Here is a 25,787-nt window from a genome sequence, read left to right on the forward strand (position 1 = left end):
CCAAGGAGATTTATCCATACCGGAAGTATTTAGATTGCACAGTTCCCCTCCCGCCAAATTCAACCCGTCACCCCAGACCAGGGAGGATAAGACAATTATATTATGTTCTCTGAAAGGTTATGTCTATAATATAAAAACGTAAATATGGCACTGTAATTAAATTACAAAATTATATTTTAGGGATTTTAATTCTACGACTTAAGGTGAGTCTTGTCTGATCCACCGCACCAGAGAACGTTTCTGTAAGTAACGTTTTTGTAAACTAGACAAGAATAACTCATTAGCTGCTCATGCAATAAATAAGGCATTTTTGGTAGCTAGTGTTGACCGTAAATCTTTTTGCAATAAATCTTTTTGCTTTTTAATTTTTTAATGACATACGTGAGTTGTATTGTTTTACAGTTCTGTAGGGTTTGGGGAATTTTAAAAGCATTTCTCTGAAGTATCAATAACATTGTCTTAAAGCGGTGAGCGTCACTCAATCATATTTTTAAATTTACACTAACATTTAATTCATTATTATGTCTGTTTATTATGTATTGTTATAGTTTAGCCTTATGTGCCCATTACTTTATTTGAAAACAGACCTTGAAAACTTGATTATCCAGCTGGTTTATATCCTCCAAAAATGTATTAACCCGTATGTGTGTGATCCTATGGTTTTAGCAGTGCTGTTGTGTACACGCTGTATGCAGTATTGTAATGTTAAAATGATGTGTGGTTTAATTCCAGTGTAGGTTTTATTAAAATTGCTCTACATGCTTCAGCAGATTGAACATACTGTGGATGCAATGTGGAATGACATAGAGCTTTCGACAAATGACGATACCGTCACTGGTCGTCTTTGTATCGATTCAAGACATGAGTGCGGCACCGCCCTCTATCAAGTAGATACTTTAGTTAAAGTATCTTCCTCTGATAAGGTAAGGTTATTCCCAGTCTGTCCTGTATGTAATGGTGCCATGATGAAAAGCATGTTTCTGAACTGAAATGCACATTTTCTCTGGTTTTATATATTACAATGTGTAATTTTAAATCATACTTTAACCATCCTTCTTCAATGTGTTATTTTGTAGGTCCTGTCAAATCCTAACCTCTATGCCTCTAGCAGCTCCAATGGCTGTGTTGTTGTGGCTGATAAATCTGTGATACTACTTGATCAGAACTGCCAGTCTGTCCTGCTGCAGCTTCAATTTGGTATGTCTTTAATTTAGAGATTTCAAAGTACTACAGGGATGGAAATAAGACGCCCATTGCGTAGCAGTTTGATGCATTTCTGGTTTTTCTAGGGGGTTTAGCAAGACACACCTGAGCTTGATTTCTATGCACTGTGGCTAATCAGGCTTGTAGTAAAACATGGAATGGGTGAAACTGCCATGCAACAGGAGCCTTCCAGCTGAAACATCCTGATATAATTAATTTTCTTTGTCAATTATTCACATTATTGTGTACCTACATTGCCCTTTATATATATATATATATATATATATATATATATATATATATATATATATATATATATATACACAAACATACACACACACACACACACACACACACACATACTCACTTAGCCTCTAAAATAATTTTAAAATGTTAATTATGAATTCTCTGGTTTCAGAAACCCAAGTGGACGGAGTGGGTTTGTGTCAGGAGGGGAGGTTTCTAGTGGTTGCAGAGAGGAATGGAAACCTTCATCTTCATCATGTGCCATCAAAGAAAACTGTCTTGACTAATGTAAGTCACATGGTTTCTGCTAAAGACTGGGGATAAAGACTGTTTAAATAACTTGCAATCTACGTCACAGCATGCTAATATACTTATACCTGTACATACATTTTGGTTGTTTCTTTAGGCTTTGGTGCAGAAGCCTTACAATGAAAACCAGAAGACGTACAGAAACCTGATCATTCAGGAAGATGATCCAGGTAGTGCTTTTGTAATGCCATGTGGTGGCAGTATTGGGATTCAGGCAGTCAATGCTTTTGCAAATGCTGTTCTGCATTTGTCTGACCTGTTTATCAAAGTTTGCATTGTTATTGGGCTATCCTTAAAAATAACTTGAATATTGAATTTGTTATTCTCTGACTGCTTAAATATATTAAATAAAACACTGAATTGACGCAGTATGGGATAATTACTATATGTGCTCCACTTTTCATGCAATAAGCCATCCACAAGAGTGTGAATGCGAGGTGTATGTGTTAATAGCTTTGTACTGGAGTCTTTCGTCTAAGCCTCTAACTAGTTGGATTTTTTTTTCTTAGGAACTTATCACATGTTTGTCCTTACTTCTGATGGTTTCTTTCACATTTCAAACCTTCAGCTTGCAAAAATTCAACAGGGTAAGTTTCCGTATCATATCCTTGGGCAGGAGAAAAAAAGAGTAACATGTAAAAAAAAAAATAGTTTAAAACACAAAATTCCAAGTACTTTAACATTCTTGAATTTAAAATCGCCACTATGAAGTGAAAGCAGATAAGTAGCTGTGCAGAAAGTTTGAATGCTTAATAAGATACGTGATGATTTGTTCTGTGTAATGTAATGCAGTGTCGCTATTCATGAATACACAATTCTATTTTTAACCACTTAAACTCTTTCATCAACGTTATTGAACGGCTGCCCTGGGATAACTATTAGATTAGTTTACTAGCTGTTCTACTTGAGCAGTTTGCTGTTTTGAATGGGATTATCTCTACAGTGTTGACAGAGTTAATACAGTTATTGTTTCTTTTTGTGCAGCAATTGAAAAAATGGACTTTGGTGCTCTGAAAGAGGTATTTTTTTAAAACAAATATCTGTTTTGAATTAAATCTATTAGTTCTATAAATGTTTATAATTAGTAAAGAAATGTAGTTTATTTTTAGAATGATTGTGGTGGTGTTAATCTGACATGATCTGAACTTCATTTGTAATTAATTCTTAATAATCTTGGTTTTGCAATGCATGTACAGTAACCTGGCAATGCAAAAGTCAGATTTCAGGCTTCATTTTTTAGCCTTCTGTTAAGGCAACGTCCCAGAATTTCTAGGAATCCATAAGGCACGACGTTCCTTACATTTACTTACAGGTCCAAACATTTAGCATCTTTAGCACTCCTGCCTGTGAATAGCGATTGAGTAACAGCCTTTGTGTTCTTTTATCGAAGAGTAAAAGGCGTAAAAGGAAACGTGTGGTCTGTATTTTGACCAGGTACTGTTGTATTTCTCAGCTTCAGATGCCAATCAAGACGGCATTCTTTTCCACTGACGAGAGCCACACTCTTGGGTGTCACCATGCTGAGATGGGTGACCTAAAAAATAACATCCAGCTTATAATTGGGGTAGGATATTTTGTTTTACCGCAGAGACATGTGCTAGAAACAAATTGCTGATGACATAGATAGTATTCATGTCACTCTAACTCGAGCTGCGATTCATTTTTTTTCACCTTCTATCCTGCATGTAAAGCTACAGTGGCTTAACCTAATGTTATGGCAAGTTCCGGTAGTAAGTGTTCTTCTTTTAATGCTACTGTCATTTTACAGGGTAGTGGAGACTGTGTGCTCTCAAAGTGGAACATGGATCCAGTTCAGAAAACCATATCTATACAGAATCTTGTGGATTCAAGTTTACTGACAGGTATTTTTATTTGTATTTATGACACTTCTTTTTTTTTTTTTTAGCATAATATTTACCCACATCAAAAAAGTATTGATAACAATTGACTCTAGGGGTGTGAGTTGATGTATCTAACAATGACACATTCTATACCACTTCATAGGAGGCCTCTGATCATCATCATTCATTGATCCCAAGCAGTTGTTTCATTTTAAAGGGTGATCAGATTATTAACTTTATCGTTTTGACTTTTGTACTTACTTATATTACCTTTTATTTAACAGGTGTGAGAAAATGCCAGATTCTGGATAATTTGATATTTGTTTTGGATGATGAAGTAAGTTAAATGAATGGTTAATAACACTTACAGGTGCATACAGTGATTTTAGCTGTCATTAAGTAAATGATAACACATACACACAGAATAAGTAGTCTGATTCAAATATGCTAACTGATTGATTGTCGTTTTTTGCTTTAAGAATATTCTGAGCATGTGGGATGCCTACACCCTCATACTGGTTTGGTACTGGCCCTCTGTTTGTATTCAGGACTTTCTGCTGACTACTGAAGGAGAGTCTGCTTCTGTTGCCATGTAAGCCTATGACGTTCTGATTTTTACAGCACTCCTGTAGACTGACTTGTGCGAGCTATCTTTGTCTCCTGCGTTCTGTTCTAATTTACTTTATATTTACAGGCAAGGAAGTGCAAATTTAAAGCTCATTGCCCTGACAACGCAAGACAACAAACAGGTGAATACTGTAGGTTTCTTTTATGACAGTACTGTATGTGAAGATTGTGTCACTAACTTTTATTTATAATAGCAAGTTTTAGTTTCATTACTTCAGGCATGTAATAGCTGTTTAGTTATCCCAGGGTTATTTTTCTGTAAAGTTCTTGATCCTAGGATTAAAATATCCTTATGGCTGCATTTGTAAAGTACCAAATAACGACTGTATTAAAGGTAGCTGATGGTTTTTGGTATTTTATGAAGCGTTAGCATTATATTAATTGCATGCAGTTATCATAGTTTTTGTTATTCATTACTTTCTTAAAATTTAAGCATAGGGTTAGTCCTGAAAAAGTTACTACCTAAACTTACCTGTATTTAATCTATTCAAACTGTCCTCTTGTGTTTTATTCGCTTCCAATAATAAAAGACAATTATTTTTGTGTTTTATTTTTGCATTTGCAGATAAGAAACCTGATGGTGTATTCTCTTCCCACAATGAACCTGCTGTATTCTTTGGAAGTGTCTGATGTTTCCGCGCTGGTTCAAACTGGAGTCAGCATGGTAATATTTCACTTTGTGATGAACATACCGCTAACATGATATGGGGGGGTTTTCACAGCATGGCAACTTATAGTGCTCTGGAACTCAGAAAAAATGCCAGTCATGTTTTATGTGTATTTATGATTTTATCAAAGCATATGAACAATTTTAGTTAAAATACAAAATCTAAGCCGATCATGAAAAAGAATGTACATGCTTGCTGTTTTCTGTAGCATTGCACTTGATAAGTGGACAGGATCTCCTCCATTAACGATACAGATCATCCTTTAATCAAAATCTGCTTGCTAAATGTTGAAAATAAACCCCTTTGAACGCTTATTACTGAAATACATAATGGAGCAGGGTTCTAGTATGTCTCATACAAAACAGATCTGCCTTATGAAGACATGTGCTGTAAATTAGGTCATAAATATATGACTAAAATCAAGCCTGTTTCTTTGTTCCAGGACACAATATATTTACTGGAAGGAATTTATGAAAACCAGCAAAGGTATGTTGAACAAATAGGGTGAGAAATAGCGTTGTTCTTAAATTGCATCGGTTTTTGGTTTAAGGTTTCCTGATTTAAGTTTATTTATTTGTTTGTTTGTTTGTTTGTTTGTTTTTGTACTAGTCTTTCAGATCCTTGTCCTAACTGGTTCTGTCTTACAGGTCACTGGATGCCACAGTGTCTGCTTTAGTGCTGAGATGTTTAACAGAAGCCCTGCCAGAAAACAGGTATTTGAAAACAGAGTTCTGTTGTGTGCTTGTTTCTTCGTACCACACTTGCACATTATTTTGACTGCTTTTTTTTAATTCTTTTTAGGCTCAGTCGTCTTCTTTACAAGCATAAATTTGAAGAAGCAGAAAGATTTGCAATCCAGTTTGGACTTGACGTTGAGGTAATCTTTGCACTTTCCAAGAATGTAGAATTGAACAGGATGTAACAGATCGGCCAAATAAAGTTTGCTTGAAGTAATCCACAGCTTTTTCTGTATCGTATTTATGGTTTGAAAGTAACGATTCAGTTTAAATATTGACTTTCTTTGCTGTTCAAACACTGCACCTCACTTAGGAATTAATTTGCTTCACAATCTGAATTTAATTTAAAAGCATTAAGAAATGGCTACTCTGGCGTTATTGACAAGTGTACAGATTTCAGTTGAATGTGATGATTCATTACTGTACTTTTTTTCCTATTAAATAACATGTTCAGTTGTTGGCTAATTGCAGTACATCCTCTTTTTTCTTTCCTATACAGCTTGTGTACAAAGTGAAGTTGAACTTTGTGTTGGAGAGACTTGCATCAGCCTCCATTGGGGGCTATGGGCAAACTGTATGGGTGGAACTTGTTAACGAAGCTAAGGAGAATTTGCATAAAATACCGGTATGATTTAATGCTAATGTGCGATGCTAAAAATAGTTGTACAGTACTTTAAATAAAAACGATGATATATACTTTTTTGTCTTCAGGATGACCAGTTTATAGTGCAGTATTGCATAAAAGCACCATGGCCAACATTTGAAACGGCACAGGAGATGTTAAATTATGCAAAATCCAGAGTAAGTTAATTTATTATTTACTATTAGACTCTTTTATATATCTAAACTATTTTAACCTCTATCTATAACATTATAATATTTAATTTACAAAAGATACAAAAAGTGTATTTAACTATTTACCGGCAGTATTAATTACAACCTATTCAAAATTTGCGATTAGATTTTGAAGAAAGATGACCGGAAGAATGCTGCCTTTCTTGAGGACCTGCCTATTTTACTGACTGAGGTAAACAACTAGCTAGTGCATGGAAAAAAAAAGCTAACTTTTCCTCTTGTTAAATTGTATTTAATTTCCTCAATTACTGTCTTAGTCTTATTCTTTCCACAGATTTTGGGTGCCCTTGCAAAGCTTTCGACTTTTTATGGTGCCTTCGGACCTGAGAAATTTAGGTTTGTCTAGCTTTTAGTTTTTTGTATCCAAGAATTTTAACTACCTTAATTTGTTCTGTTAAAAAAAATCTTGCTGCTGTGGTTTATCTAACAGACGTACAGTGCTGCATATTGATACTGGGCCAATGATACTATTAGTTTTATAATTCAGTTTAATTTCCTAATGTAATTCTTTATGATGTATTTATGATTGTTACAAGCATGCAACCAAAATATGCCACTCCCCCCCCATTGGCAGTGGGATCTCCTGGATTGAGTTCTTAAACAACAAAGACGTCTTAAGCGACATCTTCTGGCACCTGGAGGAGAGAAACCTGAAGTGTGCTCAGTACCTGTGGCTCAGACACCAAGTAATATTTTACATATATATAAAAAAAAATGTTTGCAGTACATGGAACATAGAACCCAATTTTCTAAATGGAAATCTCTGTGCAATCAGTAATATGTCTTGGTACTGAATCCCTTTCTCTTTGTGTATTGCAGCCAGAGTTTGAAAGCCAGTTTGATGTGGAAGCGTTGGAAAAGCTGCTGAACATCATCCCAGCAGATATCCCTTCACGTGAACTCTGTCTCTGGTTTAAAAGTGTCATCATCCCATTTGTTAGAAGAATTGTGCCAAAGGGACAGGTCATTGTTTGTTTGTATTTCATTAAGGATATAATCAACTTTATGGGAACATTTTTCATTCTATATAAAACTAGAAAGAAAAGTTATCTTTTTAAAAACCCTACAATACCTATTGATACTGTTGTTTTGATATCATTAGTGAATGTGAGTTCTATTTTTTCTACAGAAAGTACTTGCAAGGTGGTTGGAACACAGGGTGAGAAGTCTTGAGTTGACAGAAAAGGTAAAGTAATCAGACCCTGTACATCCCTACGTTTTGGTTGTCTTAAGCTGTACAAAAAATATTTAGATTTTATTTTTGTTGTTGTTTTTGTTTTGTTTTCCCTAAACGTTTCCTGTGTTGAACTGGCCCGAAAATGGACTGGAAATGGCCGAACTGTATTTTGTATCAAGAAATCCAAATGAGTTAGGACTTTCATCTTCCTGGCTTTGGATTCCTTTGGTACGTCCCCTTTTCTAAACTTCCACACTACTGGTAGCCTGTTTTTGTTGCAAATGGGCTTGTGACATACTTATATTCTTGTTTAGTTGGGCCATGCTAGATATTTCTATACAGTAACAGTACAATTACTATTAATTGCTGCAATACCATTTTTTAAATTGATTAAATGGATTGAGCCAACTTGAAACAATGCTGTGTATTAAATTGTATATATAAAAAACCAGTGTAGCACGTTGTCTATTGTTCAGTAAACAAATACTTTGTTTTATAGAAGGAGGATGGAGACTGTGAAGAAGTGCACCAGTTAAAAACTCTTGTGGGGAGCTTGCAGCAGCTTTTAGACCTGTACAAAAAATACAAATGCATACTGCCGCTTTCAGAGTTCGAAAAGGTAAAACTTCTTTGTTAAATATACTTCTGTGTTCTTTTAAATTGGCTGCAAGGTGTACAAGAGATGCATTACTTTACCTTTGCTGTGTCCCTTTCTTGTAAGCACTGCAGGGAGTTCTATAACACCTTAAGGTTACAGATGATAGTGTGTAACACTGTCTCTCCTCTTCTTTTTTTATTTTTTTGTTTTAATAGGAAAATAAAACTACTATTGCGTTCCGCATGCTGGATAAAGTTTTGGCCCCGGAACTCATTCCTCCCACTCTGGAGAAAGTTATAAAACCATATATTCAAGAGCATAATCTGCAGTTGGAGGAACTGCTCTTGCAATATATTAAGGTACATGGTGTCATTTACCCAGTGAAGTGAAGATAAACATTTTACTGTCCTTGTTTTTAGAAACTTTGTATTCTTTACAAAGGTTGACAATAAAAAATTATAATTGTGTTTCCTGCTCTTGTTTTAACCAAGGAAAGGTGAATTCCGGTTATTTCAGAAGTGCTTTGGTATCCTCAAATAAGTTATTGTGTGTCCTAAAGTATTTTGTGTGGGTGATTTTTTTTCTTTTATATTTCAGATTTTTGTTAAAGTAATCGTATATGTTTTAACAGGATTTGCTGGAGCGATGCAGTTCTCAGTCTGCTTCCCTGTTTGAAACTGAATGGGAGGCCAAAGCTATGGCTGTACTGGGATGCATGTCTGACACTGATGTAAGTACATTATGTAGACTGTTGCGGGTCTTTCTGTAAATAGGTGCAAATTTCACCTGCTGTTTGTCGTGACACAACACAGACAGACGCCATTAATAACATCCGCTGTACCATATTGAGTTTCTATGGTACTATCATTTAAATATCGGTATGCTTGACGTCAGTTGCTAGAAAAAAAATCACACCTGATCTACCTCTCCAAATTCCCTTCAACTGCAAAGTCAGTTTAGACCTACGGCATCACAATCAGCTGAGCATGTCAGCCACATACAAGGATCAGCATCATCAACCTTTTCCCACTTTTCAATGACCATACCAATTGATTAAATGGCACAAGTGTTTTTCAGTCAGTGTGTGTGAATTCAATGTATGCGTTTGCATGTGTTGTTTCTCAGCATTGTTCCAGTAGGATCTCTATAGAGGAAACACAAGTAACAGCTTATTCTTCCTGCCTTGTGCTCTCCAGCTGGTCTTTGATGCTGTGCTGCAGATCATGTACGGAGCTGTTGTACCTTGGAGTGAAGCAGTTGAACAACTTGTCAAACAACATTTGGAAATGAATCATCCCAAGTATGTTTTATCGATGTAGTGTTTCGGGGGGGGGGGGGGGGGGGTGGAACTTCCATTGTGTTATTGGTAGAGTTCTGTTTTGTGCTACTGTAATGTGCTGAGCTGTTTGTGGTTTGCAGGGTAAAGCTTCTGCAGGAAAGTTACAGACTCATGGAGATGAAGAAGCTTCTTAGAGGATATGGAATACGAAGTTTTAACTTGTCCGATGACAAGCAGATTATGGTTAGTAAGAAACATCATGACGAATTTTAGAGTATTTGGTTACAGTGCTATCTCTGTATTGCACAGTAGTTAAGAGACTGCTTTATATGTGTTTTGCTTTATATCAGTATTGAGAATGAAAGTACAATGGCATTATTGAGGGAGGCAGGGGGGCAAGCTTTACCGCCTGATAGCTGATACAGTGCTGTAACCACATTTTACAATATAATAATCAAATAAAGTACCTGTTCTCTATATATGAAGTGTAATGCAAAAATATATATACAGTACTGTTTACTAAGTAATATATATATTAAAATAGATTCAAATTTAAGCCTGAAGTCTAAATTCATGTGCTTACTCTGCAGAAGTTGGTGAAATACATCCTGAAGCAGGATTTGCCTTCATCCCTGGAGGATGCCTTAAAGGTGGCTCAAGCTTACATGTTGCCCACCGTTGAAGTCTGCATTCTCAGGATTGTCTATCTCATTGGACAAGACAAGGTTTGTGTGCAAGCCAGTCAGCTCAGAGGGAAAAAGCATGCTCGTGATGCTTGCTTCATGGTCAAAAGTCATCTTTCATTTCGTTGCAGGTAGATGAGTGTTTAAAGCTTCTCAAGACACTGCCATCTGACGAGGCTGAGAGCACAGCGGAGAGGCTGGCTATATGGGCTCGTCTGGAACTGCATGACCAGAGAGACACCTCTGAGGAGGTAAGGATGTACCCAAAATGGAAAATAAAATATGCCCTGACAGATAGAAAGTACAACTAGCAGGGAAAAAAACGTAGCAAAAGTTTATGATAGTAGCTTATTTAAAAGGGCTCTGATTTAAATTTGGTTTCTTTTTAAGCATAAAAAGCATCAAATGGCTGTTGCTCGGACAATGGTTGAAATTCTGAAATTCCTGCAAGACATCCAGAAAGGTAGAGATCTCTTTCAAGATTATATACATTATTTTTTTTCACCCTACATGTTCTCGTATTGGTTTGATGTTTTGCTTTTTGTTCATTTTACAGACAGTACTTTAAAAAGAATGCAGTGTGAAAATAACTTGAACATGTTTGAAGCTATTGCTAATTTACAGGTAGGTACAATGCTTAGTTTGAGGAGACGGTTCACAGATTTGATTTTGAGTTGTATGCTGTCTACACAACTCTAATAACTCATTCACTTTCATGTCACTTGTAGGAAGATTTTGATATCTTCCTATCTTTGGAAGACTACGAGAACCGTACTTTGCTGTCGCAACTTCGTGAAAAACACATTGAAACCTATGAGAACACGCTATCCAGGTCAAAGACTGAAAAAACCTCTGTGGTTGCCAAAGGACAAGATGGAAAAACGAAGACAATTTCCACGGAGTCCGGGCTGTACAGGCTAGCTCTGCTTCTGCAGCTCACAGAGCAGGAGCTGGGGGCGGAGCTGGCAATGCGGGCACTGGCCGTCGGCAAAGTGGAAAAGGCCCTAAAGATATGCAGGTAAGAGAGGAAACCTCGCCAACACTCGTCTTGGTTGACCCTGTCACCAGCATTTGGTGTAATATGTACTGTGTGTGTATAATATATATATGTGTGTGTGTGTGTGTGTTTCTTTTTTCAGCGAATTGTATCAGCATCACTGTAACACACAAACTGGACAAGTTCTTTTAAATGCTGCGCAGAAGCTTTGTCAGATGTTGGAGACAAATACTCCCATGATAATTCCAGATGGAATGAACCTGCCTGCTGTAATTCATGAGTTAGCCTGTCAGGCAGCTACTATCTGCAGTACAGGTATATTGTGTTATTTTATTGACCTGAGACCTATGTAAATGTTTTAGACACATCATAGAATTATATTGAAGTTTGGTTACTACAGCTGCTATCAGCATGCATTTCATTATGATAGTGTGTTTAGTCTGTTGCCTTCACCTGCTCTATACTGTACTGTTCTACAGTAGAGGTGTTACACATAGAATAAAACTGATGCTATTTTCCAATGATATTGTAAGACTAACATCCTTGTTGCATATTGACAGATCTTTTACTGGATTGCCAGGAACTGTGCAAAAACACAGTCGTGGCAATGGATGTTTACAGGCAGTGTCAAATAGACGACTATGGATTTATTGCAAAAGTAAGTTTAAAAATAAATAAATAAATAAAAACTTGTAATGATCTTTTCCAACATGTGGCAATCTGAGAACCATGAAAAAATGCCATTGTTTGTTCAATTTTTTTTTAAATCCGAGAACCTTTCTGTTGTAGACATCCTCTTTGGGAGCTGACCGTGACCCTTATGATGAATGGACGTTTGAGGACTTCTTTAATGAGGACGGGATAGTTCTTGATCCAGTGATGGTTCTGCCTGTTCTCTATGAAATAACTACCAATGTTGTACCTTATACTGCAGGTAATAAACTCAGCACTGTATTTTAGTGAATAGGTGGGGTGTCCTGGATGGTTTTGTTTCCTCTTATGTGCATATTTCATGGTGTCTTTGTTTTTGTTTTTTTTTAGGTAAAAAGCATTATCCTTTAGATTGCTCCTGCTTAACAAACTGTCCATATGTGGAAGGTATGTATCATTTTATCACAAAATTTATCTTAAAAAGCAATACCACACATGCTGCTGTTTTTGCACAATCTGAAATGTTGTATTAACTGGACTTTATTTCATAGAGGTGAACTTCCTCAAGCCGATGAGGTCGCCCATGAATTCCATGCTTCAGAACCTGCAGGAGTGCAGTCAGCTGGAGCTGGTCTTGAGGCTCGTGGTGAACTCTTTCGGGACCTGTCTGCAGCATGTGATTTCCAACAATATGGATATGGCGCTTAGTGCCAAGGTACGCTGCAGGTTACTCAATAGCTTGTAATTCACACTACTTATCCGGTATTTGGGTTCATGAACAAATCATTTATTGGCACCTATAATAACATAGGGGAGGGTAAAGGCTAATTGCCCTGAAAAAAACATGTTTTTGACCAATGCTATTTTCATATTGTTAAAGCAGCCTATGTATCCAAAATACAAGGTCCCATCCAGCTCAATCCACTTAATCCACTTGCACCGAACTGAACAGGTGCACAGTTCCATTGATACTATAGGGTTGTGGAGGATGGGAGAGGTAGTAGGTAACAGAGTCATGTATTTGTTTGTGCTCTCTTCTAAACCTTGACTTTTCAGCTCTATGACCGCCGTAACCTGGTGGAAGACAGAGACTTCATTGTTGCCATGGGAGAGAAAACTGTTTCAGTTATTAAAGATGTGTCACTGGCCCTACTGCATAAGGTGAGATTTTTAACAGATGTCGCCAAAACTAAATAAAACGAATGATCTTGGCACCTTTTTTTTATAGCATTGATCATTTGGTATGGAGATTATCTTTTCTGAAAATTGCATTTTAAATAAATTAATACATTTTTTTTTTTTAAAGAGCAAGTTGGTCACTAGATTGCGCTTCTTTTGTGAATGTGGCACAACCAGGAAGCACCTTAAGTGGAAACGGGACCATTTCATTGACTTTGGTTGGTGTATAAGTTTCACCCTGTTGTGGACTGCATGTGTTTCAGGTGTTCAACTGTCGAGTGATTGACTGTGATCTTGCATTGGGTTACTGCACGCTCTTACCAAAGAAAGATGTCTTTGAAAAACTCTGGCATGTCATCAACAACACATGGCAAAATTATAACAAAGTTTTGGTATGTCGATTTTTAATACAATAAAAACATATTGCTGTGTACACAACAAGATCCTGTTTCATTGTACACAAAGCCAGTAAAAGTATGATTTCGTTGGACTGAATTCTGGAATTCTAGTTTGTTTTGTTTCTTGTTTTAGGCTGTAGCTGTAGTAGGCGCTCATCTGTCTGATTTATATAAGGACGAGGAGCATAGACAGACATTCCAGTCTTTAATTGCTGATGCCGAATGGGGTATTCACCTGGGAAAACTGGGTGTAAGTTTTTTTTTATATATTTATAACATTGTCCATTTTTATTTATTTATTTTGCTGCTGATTTAATCAGAATGAAAGTATTTTGAAGATAAAGACCAGGAAAGGTCATCCTTACCAGTTAGATATTTCTGTGGTCAAGTTCCACTTAAATGGTGTAATATAATTGCTGTTTTAAATAACATACTAATTTAAAACTTTGTTCTTTCTGTGTTTATAGATTTCTTTCCAGTCTGTATTTCGACAGTGCCCTGCAAGGAAAAAACATCTGATCTCTACTCTTGTAAAGAACCCAAATGTGAACTCAGAACTAATCTTGAAATACTGCCGGTAAATCCAGTAGCAGAATGCATTTGCTTATTGCAAAATTACACTACTGATACTTACAAAATGTAAATGGTATTGATGATTTATTTTTATTTTTTTAAGAAATTAATGAATTCCTAGACAATTACATTCATTAGGCTATTTCATAAGGTGAGTCAGTGCTAGACAATGCATGCTATTATCTTGTCTGAACATGCATTTAGACTTTTTTTTTGTTTTCTTTTAGCACATTTGATCTGGACAGCGATTCAGCCTTACATCTCTACATAGAGACTCTTCTGCTCCATGGCACAAACATTCTTCACAATGAAGACGATCCTACGTTGGAAAAAAACACCAAACTGTCTCACAGTGAATATGTGGCTAAAGCTCTTGAAATTATTCCTTTGTTAAACCGCACCAGTAACCTGGTCATCAGTCTCAGTGCAACCATACACAAGGTGAGATATGACAGCTCAAGTGGCTGCTATATCAGTGTATCGGATTTAGTTTTCCCGCCCTGTACCGGTGATGTCGCGCTAGTTCAGCTAAACTTTTGAAATGTTTTCTTGTTGCAGCTTAGCCCTTACGATTATGAGACGATCCATGGTGTCCTTAAGGTCATACAGACCGCTGATGAAAAGACCACGAGCATACAGATAGAACAGGTAACAACACACTTTCTGGCTAGTTAAAAATATATATATATTTTAAAAAGACATGTCTACCGCTGTTTGTTTCAACAGCGATGTGAAGAAAATGTTAATAAATTTCTTAAACGCTTTATGTTTACTTTGCTCTTTTTATGTGTGACGCTGTTGTCCTCTTCCATAGGCTATAGGACTGTTGCAGCACCTGAATTCCTACAGGCGAATCTCCCCTCCCGTGGATTTGGAGCACCACTACATCTTGGAGAAATCGCTTGAAGTTTCAGCTTACGCCCAGAGCAGACTGCCGTTCCATCTGATCTTCTTTCAAACAACTCAGTGCTTCTGGAAGATTATATGTACGTTCAATTTGTGCAGAACTGAGCCTTGTCTTTGTAGAGACAATTTGAGTCAAACTACTGTATGAAAATAATCTTTTCCCAAAGGAAGCTCTCTTAACTACATTACTACTGACAATTTGTCTATATGTTAAATCATGTGCTGTGTTAAGCGATTTACCATGACCCCACGTTTGATTGGGTTCAACATCATTGTATTGTAATGAAGGGTTTTTGGTTTTTCTTTTAAGGAAAGTGCTAAATCATACATGGTTTGTAACATTATTTTCATTTTTTTCCATTAGCTGTTGAACTTTGTGAAGAGTCTTTTCCCACTCTGCTTCTCATATCTAAACTGATGAAGGTAAGTTCAACTGTTGTGTGTTAGGAAGGACCTAATGCTAATGTTACTTCAGATTATTTTATATGGGATATATTCTCTGGGGTTGATGGCAATATCAGATTTCAGAACTCTTATAATGACATGTATGCATATTCTAAGTTAACACGTTCAATTTACATATCTGCATTTTGCTTTGTATTTATTTCACATTCTATTCTCTTTACCATTTTCAACATATTAGTTTCATGGCTAGTTTCACAGACCACGATAAGCACTCATTTTGCGTTACCTAATGTTACCTTTGTTTAGATTGTCTGAGATTAGAGTAAAACTGTGAATTAAGAAATCGTGTTATACATAAGTAATAATGAAAAAAATTCTTCTGCTTTAGGTTTGCATAGATAAGCTTTATATGTCGGCAGTGAATCATGTATTTGAAAAAAGCCTGAAGCCTAACTCACTAAAACAGTCGAAAGAGGGACACACTTTCTTGATGACCAAAGAAACTGCAAAAACTGTGCAGACGATCAAGGGCTACCTTCTCTCAATTACCAATCCGGAATGGGCTGCAGCTACATCTCACAGAATTGCTCAGGCGCTTCCGACAGGTATAGTATAGACTCCCAGACTTGACCATTTCCTTTTTGAATTGAAGTGGTTTCTTTTTTTTAACTGGAACATGTTTACGATCTGCATGGATAGAAGTCAGTAAAGCAGTCCAGAACAGAAGTGTGAATTCTTTGTCTTTTCTTTCCACTGTAGGTCCGGACAAGACGAGTGCATTGAAATTCTGCTTGCACCTCGCAGAAAAATGGTTGAAGGCTACTGGTGCTGAGGTTTGAAGATTCATTTTATTCCAAATGTTTTAACAAAATGATTGAACATGTTGCTATTGATAACGATATAAGAAACAAGCACACAGTTATTAAATAATAAATAAACTTGACAGAAGTCCAAGAAAAAACAATTGAGAGACGAACACTTTTTTTTTTTTCTGCCGCCCCCCCCCCGTGGTGGTCAGTTTGCATATATCATTATATTTATTTTATGTCTGTTAATCATACCAGATAAAAAGTTATTTGGCGTTTTGTAATCCTGTCCTGTTTCTCTCCTCACTTACACAGGATAAGACTCATGCAAAAGCCGAGGTGTTTTTGGAGAAATTAAAAGTGCAGTACCAGCGATCAGCCACAGAAAACATACTGATTGCATTCAACTTGAGCACTCCTGAGTACTTAAAGTTAACTGGGTTTCCTGCTAAGCTTATTGTTTCCTTGTATGAGCATAACTCCATTGAACAAAGAATACAAAACCCAACTGGAAAGGATTACCCTGGTAAGACAAGTTTGCAAAAACTTGGCTTTATTCCATCCATACATCCTAGTGTGTAAAATATTGAGAGTAAAATAAGAAGGGACAGTAATTTTAATTTGTATTTGTTTAAAAGTAAAGGAAATAACCTTTTGTGACAAAATATTATAAATCACATATGAGAAATAAAACAATCGCTCTTAATGATTCCAGTACATCCTGTCTTGTGTGTAGAACATATGACAAGTTAACAACTCTCTTTTATATTCAATAGGAGTTCTTCATTACAATCTGTTTTTGTGAATCATAAGTGAACAGGCTGTGTGTATGGTGTTGCTTATTATAATAGAAATACTTCAACTGCGCGATATTACAAAAGGCACCCTACACACGATATATACATAGAATAGATTCCGTAGGGCCAAGAGGATATGGAAATGGCTGTATAATATTTGGCTTAGAAATCAGTTTTGGCATGCTTGTTCTTGCAGATATACATGCTGCAGCCAAAGAAATTGCAGAAATAAACAACATTGACATCTCGAAGATCAGGGATGTTTTGCTGGAGAAATGGCTTTGCCGGAACTCCCAGCCGTCCACTGATGTGAGTACAAGCACCTTTTATTGTTTTGAAATTTTTTATGCAAAATCTGTCTACATATTTATTTATTTTTTCTTTTGGTGACAGTCATTTCTGTTCACTCCAGATCACCCCTACAGACCCAAATCAGATCATTCCCTTTGGCATGCAGATGTTTACCCCTATTCTGGGAGCATGCTTATTTTTCAAAGTGTTTTAATTGTTCATTATGAATCACAGTGTATCCCCATGGATATGTCTGTTCTCTAGTGCCAATTAATAATGAGCCTTTGGGACAAAGAAACAGTGGGAATTTCAGAAAAGTTCATATTTCAATTATTTAAATGATAGTGGTATTTAGATACTCTGTTGTTTTAGATCAATTGAATAGACCCCAATGTGTCATGTTGTGAGCATCGAAGACAGCTTTATAAAACGGTTCTTTCAATGGCATTCTGATGGCACTACAATAACAATGTATTGGTTTTGTTCCAAGTCTAAATGGTAGCACAAGGTTAGCTGCAATGGTACGAGCCTTAGGCAGAATGGACCCGTTGTAGTATTGTCAGATATTACACACTGGTATCTATTGCAGAACCATATCCCTCCTGGGTCAAAAGGTAAAAATAGAGGTAATTTGCTGAGTTTTTTAGTGCAATGTCTTTTAACATAACAAGAAATGAAAATCGTCTCCTTGGTTTTCCTTCTTGAGGGACTCTGATTTAAATTAACATCCAAACTATATATCCTCAAGAGCTTTACTTTCACAAAAAAAAAAAAAGATTTCTCCCAATCTCTGGAGATCTGGACCATTAGTACTGCATTCTTAGTACACCCCTGTTGACTAGATGCTGTTTCTCAAGAGGATTTATGCTCTTTCTTGTTTTTATATCAATTTTCTATTCTCCTGTGGTATTTTTTAGGAAGATAAAACCTTTGAGTTTCTTACTGACATGCAAGAAGACCCAGAACTAATGAGGTAACGCTTAGATATAGGGTCCTGTTTAAATAGCTTGAAGTTTTTTAAAGCATGAGTACATTTACATTCCCGAAACTTTTAATTTTGTTAAAGATGACAACAACAGTCTAGAGAACACATGTACAAAACTGAATTTTTATTTGAGAAAAAAACATTCGTAAAATAACTCCATAGTTAAAGCTTTGTGAATAACTCCCCTAGTATTTGTACTTTGTTTAAACAACTACCTACAACACTTTTCAAAGTACTAGTGATGACCATAATCCACATGTGTATGAAAAGCTATAAAACTAACTGCAGTCATTCTTGTCTCTGACTAAGTATTCTGTTCTTCGGTTTAAAGACAGAAACTGCATTTCAGTGTATCAGTTTAGGTACAGTACCAATTTATTCTACAGTAGCAGAGACTATATTTTGTTTTTTCTTTTCCCCTAGAGTTATATACCTGCTTCAGCCATACACTATGGAGCACAGTGCAAGAATGCTCTATACAATTGCTACTGCTGAAACATCAGTAAGTTTATCAACTTTATATATATATATATATATATATATATATAATATGTGCGTGTGTGTATAATGATTACTATTGTTTTGTTTTTAAATAACATCTTTGCCTTATTTCCAGCCTATTAGCACATCTGGTGCTCGGTTAACATTTGCACATAGAAGCCGTGCACTGCTGTGTCTAATCCAAGTGGCTGAAGAGGAAACTGTGGTATCGCTCATCAAGATGCCTATTGAGAAAGTCAAGTAAGTCTGTCTTTCAGCTTCTTTCGGTGCTTAGCCATAGTATGGTTGTGTGTGTCATTGCCACAGTATTTACTGACATTTTTTAAATGTGTTAAATGTATGTGTGGTGGATGGTGTAACAGAGGATAGTAAAACACATCATACATTTTTTAAATCTTTTTTTTATTGTTGTTGTTGCAGGTATTACCTGAAGTGCTGCATTTATCTTGCTGAATTTGAACTCTTGAATATACCCTACACTGTGGAGTCGTTTCACAACAGTCCAAAGGAGGGCATGATCAAGGGTCTGTGGAAGAATCATAGCCATGAGCCCAGGGTAAGTTTTTGGAGGCAATTCATTTTGGGCTAAAACACAAAATTAATGAATTAATGCAGCCACTGTGTGCTGTTTATGAATTCCATTAAAAACACAGTTACATCACTCTTATGATATATATATTTTTTAAATAGCTGCAAATAGAAATGTTTAGCCTTACTGTTCTGATCGGTTGCATATCCTAATTAAAAGATCATGCTTTAGTGTTTTACACTAATTTTTCAATTGTTCAACACCACCTGTTGCTTTCCTAAACTGTCTTCCTTGTCTAGGCTGTAAGATTGGTGACTGAGCTCAGTTTAGAATATCAAGTGTATGACCCACAGCTCTGGAATGGTGTGCTACAAAAACTGCTTAGCTTCAGCATGGTAAGTCTCACAGCCCTTTTGAGCATGCATTTCCTTGGTACAGTTTAGTGTTTGCAATCGTCCCGAGCTTCCCATTTGAACTTACTCTTTTAATGATGTTTCCGTTTCACAGATCAGTTACATGAGGAAGGTTTTGGTGGCAGTAACTGCTGTGCACTCCTTGTGGCAGGTATAGTGAATACATTTACCTTTTCAGTATTGAGGATACAACATAAATGTCAGGCAAATGCCTTTTAGTCCTGATCATTGGAGCTGATGTACCTGCTGCAATGCACTGTTCAGCTGAAAGATGTTCTAGAATACAACCATTGGATCATATAATTCTGATTACCAAATCAAAGTTGATACGGGAATTATGTTGTATAGGTTTAAGCCTTATATCCATATCTTAAAATTATTACCACTCGTTACTTTCTCTCTCTCTTACATTGTTTTTATAGATCCCTAATTTCATCAGAGCTTGGAGAAATGTCATTCTTGCCCCTTTTCTTTCTGGTATGTGTTGTTTTAAGATCTGTTGACAACCTCTTTTAATAATTCTGTATTTATAATCCAGCATTTCCTTCTAATCCAAAACATTTTTTCTTTTCTGAAAATGTAGCCTCAGATGTTCATTCCCGACCCAGTTTAAATAAACACATTGTAGTCTTTTATTGTGATGTAGATAATGGTTCATTAGTAAATGAACTGTTCTCTGTTCTTTCTGTTTTAGCCTCTTATCCACCCAGCCCAAAACAACTGGAAACGTGCTACGAGACATTTGTTCTTCTTCTTAAGTAAGTAGTGATTTTGTGTGAAGCTTCAATAGCACTATGTTAACATTCTTCTAAGCCTACTCTGCACTAGAGTTGCATTATTTAACACAGGTTTCATTTGTGTCCTTGCAGGTGTCCAGTCCTAGCAGATCTGGATATGATTGGGATTGCTAAGCAGTTCGCTCAGCTGGATCTGCCAGCCTTCACACTGGGGTCACTTTTGCTGATCCCACAATCGGAGAAAAAAGAACAGCAAATTCAAGTACGTTCCTTTTACCAAAGACTGCAGTAGGGAGACGACCTTAACAATTTGAAATGGCAAAATAGGATTAAACTGCTTTTGCGATGTTTATCTGAACTCTAGATACAGCTTAAAAGTATCTTTTGAAAGAACAACAAATGCCTGTTTGCTTTCATGACAACAGAACCGCCATATTTGTCCATCTGTTTGTAGTTCAGGTAATCATAATGAATCAACCAATTAATCTGTATTTCATATATAGCGTGATGAATCGCCTCAAAGCGCTTTTTCAAATAACAACAACAAAATGAATAGTATACAGAACAACTGAGAAATAGTAAGATATGATAAAATACCACTTTAAATTGCATAAATTAAAATGATAAAAATGTTTTTAGTCTTACTACAAAAAGCAGTGTCAAAAGGTACATTTATATAAAATAAAGTTATAGTATAAAATAGGATAGTGTCTGATTTCTCCCTTTTGGTACTGAATTAACATTTCTGATTTCTTGGCAGCCACATGCAGCTTTGCTTACACCATTTGACTAACAAGTTCAGTGTTTTTTTTGTTTGCTTTTTTTCTTCAGGGATTTCTTTCCACGAGTAATCTAGTAACTGTACTTCAGCAAGTTGAGACACATATGAACACAGGAGAAGTTGCCGGGTTTTCAGCACAGGTAATGAGGACCTCCCCATTTGACTTCATTTTCTGGCCTCAATGATACTAATTTGTTTTGTTCACTTTATCTGAAGATCACTGATTTGAATCCTTCTTGATTTTTAGCATTTTGGATTTCAAACAGCCTCCTTTGGGTGTGTAGCTTGATTTACACACTGATGAAGGCACTAACCAAAACAATTGTCTATTTGACTTCACTTTTCATAATTGTACCCTTTTTCTTTCAGATTAAAGAGTTGGTCTTGGATTTTATTAACAGCAATAAACTGTATGATAAGCTAATCAAGACCAAACTCCTCCCGCTGCTGAGACAGCATGTGATTAAATCCAACCAGGTGAATGGCCTTGTGGACTACCTTGTAAACAAGAGCTGGTAGGTACCGGGGGCAATAACCCTCCAGAGGTTCATTACAATAAACTTTGTAACTCCATAGAGAACGGGTCATTAAAACAAGTTCTGTAAATACCGGAAAAAAATAAATCATCTTTTGAGACGACAGATTTTGTTTTGCTTTTGTTCTTAAATAGTTACATATATATATAAATGGATTTAACAGGAGAGTAGCTTTAAATACATGTTTCACTGTACTTGGGACAGACTGCTGGGGATTTTCTTCGTATAGTTTGGTAATGATAGAAAGCAGTTGCTAGCTTACAGAAAAAGCCTTACTTTCTGGCAGGCAAGCCAATATAACACAATGGAATTTTGATATATAGCACCACACGTACTCTTGGTATTGTGGACCAAAAAAATAAAAACCTCAATTCATTCTGATCGCCTTTTCTTCCCAGCCTTGATGATGCAGCTTCTCTTGTATCTGAATATCTGAGACACAAGGGGAAACCTCTTCCTGCAAACATTTCCACTCCAGACATTTTAAAGGTAATTTTAAGCAAAGTGTTTTTTCCCCCCTCCCCAAACATTTGTCAAAAACCGTGTGTGCCTGTAAATGCCCTTTGGGTACATTTTTCATTAGCTGCAAGCCTCCTGAGTGTGTGTTACAGTACTATAAAGCCAAAAGGCACTACACAGCCCTATATTAAACATTCTAGTCGTATATGAGGAACAAAATACTAATTGAGGCTCTGAGTATTGTACCATGTTTAACCCTAAAGAATCTAAGCATATTATATGTACAGTTTCTGTTTCGTGTGGATTCCTAATGTAACGGGCAGTGCTGTCCAGCTCTCTTGCAAAATGGATTTATTTTTGGTTCTCCACAGGAATTTGCTGGTGATGAAAAGAGACTGTTGGATTGCTTTACATAAACAGAATCCCTGCTTTGTATTTTATCTTCCCATGGCAAGATATGTAACAATTTTATTTTAATCATACTGTATATGTATGTGTTGGAAAAATGAATATTCATGTATGCAAACTACCCAGTATAATTTGAATGCTTCACACATAGTTTACTGTAGCAATGCATGCTTGGTAATAATTAAAATAAAGATGTGAATAATCAAGCTTTTTTGTTTGTCTTTTTCAAACATAACATTTCTATTGAAATGTTTAAATGTCCTGTGCTTTCCATTGTACTGTATTTAACCCTTTATATTCTGCATGTTTGCTTATTGTTTGCAAACATGTTTAGACAATTTTGTAGAACAACAAAAAAGCATGATCACAAAAGAACCGTGAAGATGTATTTATTATTTAGTCCTGGCATGTTTAATGTTTGCAATTGTACATAGGGGGAGTTCAATACTTGGTTTAAAATTACTATTTTTATATATTAGTAAATTCTTTTTTAAAAATAATCATGTATTATCTGTATTTAATGTTTATATACCATGAAATATGATACAAAATGGAAGGGTTTGAAGTAGATAACTTATACGAAAAATACAGTCTGTGTCATTTGGTAACTTGCTTTGCTATGGGTGGTATTTTACAGTGCAGTTACAAAAAAAAAAAAAACCTTTGACAAAGGGATTCACTATACAATAATGGTGCAAATCAATTACTTTTTGTATTTGTTTCAATAATTAGAGTTCAGATACGTACTGTTAAATTAATAACTACACTTTTGTACGAAAGCTTTTTGTTGAACAAAGTCTATGTGACCATTATTTTTACACTCTTTGCAAGAAAAGACCCATTTTGAAGTACTTTAGTAATTTAATAAGAGTTACAGTACATGTACAATGCCGGTTTCCAATGCTTTCCAATTTGCTACATTTCAATATCTTTATTAAATTATTATTTCAATCATTCTACAGACTGCATTCACTATAAACTTACATTTCAATTGGTTTAATCATTTCTGTTGGAGTCTTTGTTATAATTTTTTTTTTACTACACAATTATCAGGAAAGAAAACATTTTATTGAGAAAATAACAAACTATTATAAATCAGAACAACCCAGAAGTAAGAATAAAACAAGTACATTAAAATATGCGCTTTATTTTTTTAATTAAAAAACATAATAACATACTAGCTTATTTTACCTTATTGTGCTGCATTCTCTACACCCCCAGTTCACACACAAACGCTTTCATCGTTATGAAGGAATCCTTGCTATCTAACTCCTGGTATGTTCAGTTGAGGTTGAGTTGGTCCCTGGTTGTGTTGACTGATCACCATCCTCTGCAGATGTTCGACCCCGGAGTTTGTTGAAAGCTTTTTTAAACTCCCCACTGAATACAGGGCTTGAGAAGTAATACACCACTGGGTTCAGCAAGCTGTTGAAGTAAGTGAAGCAAACTGTGGTATAAAAAGCCAGGTTGGCTTCCCTGAAATAACTGCATTCTGAATACTGAGACTTTAGGATAAAGACCGCTATTCTGGACATACTGCTGGGGATGAAGCAAATAGTGAAAACGAGGGCAACAGCCATTACAAATTGTACAGCTCTTTTGATTTTGCCAGTCTTATCTATTGTCTTGCTTCTCAGCTGCCAGGCTATGCGGGCTGTAGAGTACGAGATAACGCACACGGGCACGAGGAACTGGAGCACGTAGTAAGTGTTGTGCCAGATTGCTGATGGGTTAGTGCCAGGACAGATGTTGAAGCTCTCGCATTGCGTTCTGTTGTTCTGCAGAAACAGGTGAGGTTCAAAGAGGAGGTAAGCGGTCATTGCGACGATGAGCCCCCACAGGCCACAAGAAACGTACACCGCGTACCTCAAAGTCATCTTGTTGATTCTGTTGTGAGGGTGGACGATCTTTAGGTAACGGTCCACCGCAACGGCAGTAAGGAAGAAGATGCCGGCAGCCCTGTTTGCAGCCAGCATGAACAGCAGTATCCTGCAAGGGGCATCTCCATAGATCCAGTTCTTCAGTCTCATGTAGTAATCGGTGCGGAAGGGAAGGCAAAATATGACGACTGTGTCTGCCACTGCCAGATTCAGCAGGTAAACGCTGTTCGGTTTCCAGGTTTTCATTAGAAAAAAGAACATCCACAAGCCAATTATATTGCCTATGGTACCAAATACAAACACAAATATAAGCACAGGTGGCAGGGTGACGTCTAAGATTGGCTCTGGAAATGCACAGCACGACTGGTTTTCCATCGCTGAACTGAATTAAGGCAAATGGTACCTGCAGAGCTGTCCTGTGCCTGTTGAATGGGAAGCTGTGTGTTGTGTCTGGTTGACAGTTCTGTTGCTGGAGTCTTTTATATGCTGCACTGTGTGTGTATGCAGATGTGCACAGACCTATTAGTGGTTCATGGAAATGGGAATGACCTCACAGAGCAAAGGAAAGAAAAAGGAACTTCTGTTGTGTGTTCCTTGTTTTATACCACTGCTAGCTTGATTAACTACCTTGGGGGGGGGGGGGGAATCCCAAGGTAGTTAATCAAGCTTCTGGGATAGTGTGCATTTGACTTTATCAACAGTATGTATTGACACAGTGTCTGATAGTGGCTCTTTTGTTTTTACTAAAGTCGCTGTTGACGTTCTAGATTGTTAAGCAGTACAATAAGATTATACCAATATAACTTTGATATATTGCACCACACGTACTCTTGGTATTGTGGACAAAATAAAAACCTCAATTCATTCTGATCGCCTTTTCTTCCCAGCCTTGATGATATAGCTTCTCTTGTATCTGAATATCTGAGACACAAGGGGAAACCTCTTCCTGCAAACATTTCCACTCCAGACATTTTAAAGGTAATTTTAAGCAATGACAATGCCCTTTGGGTACATTTTTCATTAGCTGCAAGCCTCCTGAGTGTATTACAGTACTGTAAAGCCAAAAGGCACTTCACAGCCCTATATTAAACATTCTAGTCGTATATGAGGAACAAAATACTAATTGAGGCTCTGAGAATTGTACCATATTTAACCCTAAAGAATCTAAACATATTATATGTACAGTTTCATGTGGATTCCTAATGTAACGGGCAGTGTTGTCCGGCTCTCTTGCATAGTGGATATAAGACCGTTGTTTGTGCTCAGTCTCAGTCCTATTACACTGATGTAAAATGAAAACCACCAGGAATAGAAATTATTGCTTTTGAAAGT

The 25,787-nt window shown here is 36.5% G+C and overlaps 2 protein-coding genes across 2 annotated transcripts; one reads left to right on the top strand and one right to left on the bottom strand.

Annotated features, from left to right (window-relative positions):
* The first annotated feature begins 53 nt into the window (after nucleotides 1-53).
* LOC131699039 (kinetochore-associated protein 1-like) lies at nucleotides 54-22,781 on the top strand. Its single transcript, XM_058994487.1, has 64 exons — nucleotides 54-203; nucleotides 738-923; nucleotides 1,077-1,197; nucleotides 1,622-1,737; nucleotides 1,856-1,928; nucleotides 2,268-2,345; nucleotides 2,743-2,777; nucleotides 3,212-3,322; nucleotides 3,527-3,620; nucleotides 3,884-3,936; nucleotides 4,079-4,191; nucleotides 4,294-4,348; nucleotides 4,792-4,890; nucleotides 5,337-5,380; nucleotides 5,542-5,607; nucleotides 5,696-5,771; nucleotides 6,131-6,256; nucleotides 6,343-6,432; nucleotides 6,593-6,658; nucleotides 6,761-6,822; nucleotides 7,061-7,172; nucleotides 7,306-7,449; nucleotides 7,616-7,673; nucleotides 7,791-7,891; nucleotides 8,163-8,282; nucleotides 8,477-8,620; nucleotides 8,893-8,991; nucleotides 9,458-9,561; nucleotides 9,681-9,783; nucleotides 10,131-10,265; nucleotides 10,355-10,474; nucleotides 10,614-10,686; nucleotides 10,780-10,847; nucleotides 10,952-11,241; nucleotides 11,363-11,535; nucleotides 11,781-11,878; nucleotides 12,010-12,154; nucleotides 12,262-12,318; nucleotides 12,423-12,586; nucleotides 12,928-13,032; nucleotides 13,314-13,442; nucleotides 13,582-13,698; nucleotides 13,916-14,025; nucleotides 14,249-14,462; nucleotides 14,580-14,669; nucleotides 14,836-15,007; nucleotides 15,292-15,350; nucleotides 15,721-15,937; nucleotides 16,092-16,165; nucleotides 16,454-16,664; nucleotides 17,132-17,244; nucleotides 18,144-18,199; nucleotides 18,635-18,713; nucleotides 18,828-18,952; nucleotides 19,133-19,268; nucleotides 19,541-19,636; nucleotides 19,749-19,805; nucleotides 20,077-20,131; nucleotides 20,349-20,412; nucleotides 20,524-20,653; nucleotides 21,223-21,312; nucleotides 21,542-21,687; nucleotides 22,107-22,197; nucleotides 22,539-22,781. The coding sequence occupies exons 2-64, from the start codon at nucleotides 759-761 to the stop codon at nucleotides 22,581-22,583; spliced, it is 6,732 nt and encodes a 2,243-aa protein (XP_058850470.1). The 5' UTR covers nucleotides 54-203; nucleotides 738-758; the 3' UTR covers nucleotides 22,584-22,781.
* A 641-nt stretch (nucleotides 22,782-23,422) lies between these two features.
* On the bottom strand, nucleotides 23,423-25,011 carry LOC117427662 (hydroxycarboxylic acid receptor 2-like). Its single transcript, XM_034045847.3, has one exon. It carries the CDS (start codon nucleotides 24,828-24,830, stop codon nucleotides 23,841-23,843), a length of 990 nt encoding a protein of 329 aa, XP_033901738.3. The 5' UTR covers nucleotides 24,831-25,011; the 3' UTR covers nucleotides 23,423-23,840.
* Nucleotides 25,012-25,787: the final 776 nt, after the last annotated feature.

The sequence above is a fragment of the Acipenser ruthenus genome, chromosome 21 (genome assembly GCF_902713425.1).
Source record: "Acipenser ruthenus chromosome 21, fAciRut3.2 maternal haplotype, whole genome shotgun sequence".
NCBI classification, from domain to species: Eukaryota; Metazoa; Chordata; class Actinopteri; order Acipenseriformes; family Acipenseridae; genus Acipenser; species Acipenser ruthenus.

What these genes read in the sequence shown, in the direction of transcription:
- LOC117427662 (XM_034045847.3), bottom strand. Translation starts at nt 24,830, where the DNA reads ATGGAAAACCAGTCGTGCTGTGCATTTCCAGAGCCAATCTTAGACGTC.
- LOC131699039 (XM_058994487.1), top strand. Translation starts at nt 759, where the DNA reads ATGCTTCAGCAGATTGAACATACTGTGGATGCAATGTGGAATGACATA. An exon ending in GATGCATGTCTGACACTGAT is followed by an intron (nt 8,992 to 9,457) that starts GTAAGTACATTA and finishes TGTGCTCTCCAG; the next exon opens with CTGGTCTTTGATGCTGTGCT. An exon ending in CCTGCAAGACATCCAGAAAG is followed by an intron (nt 10,687 to 10,779) that starts GTAGAGATCTCT and finishes TTCATTTTACAG; the next exon opens with ACAGTACTTTAAAAAGAATG.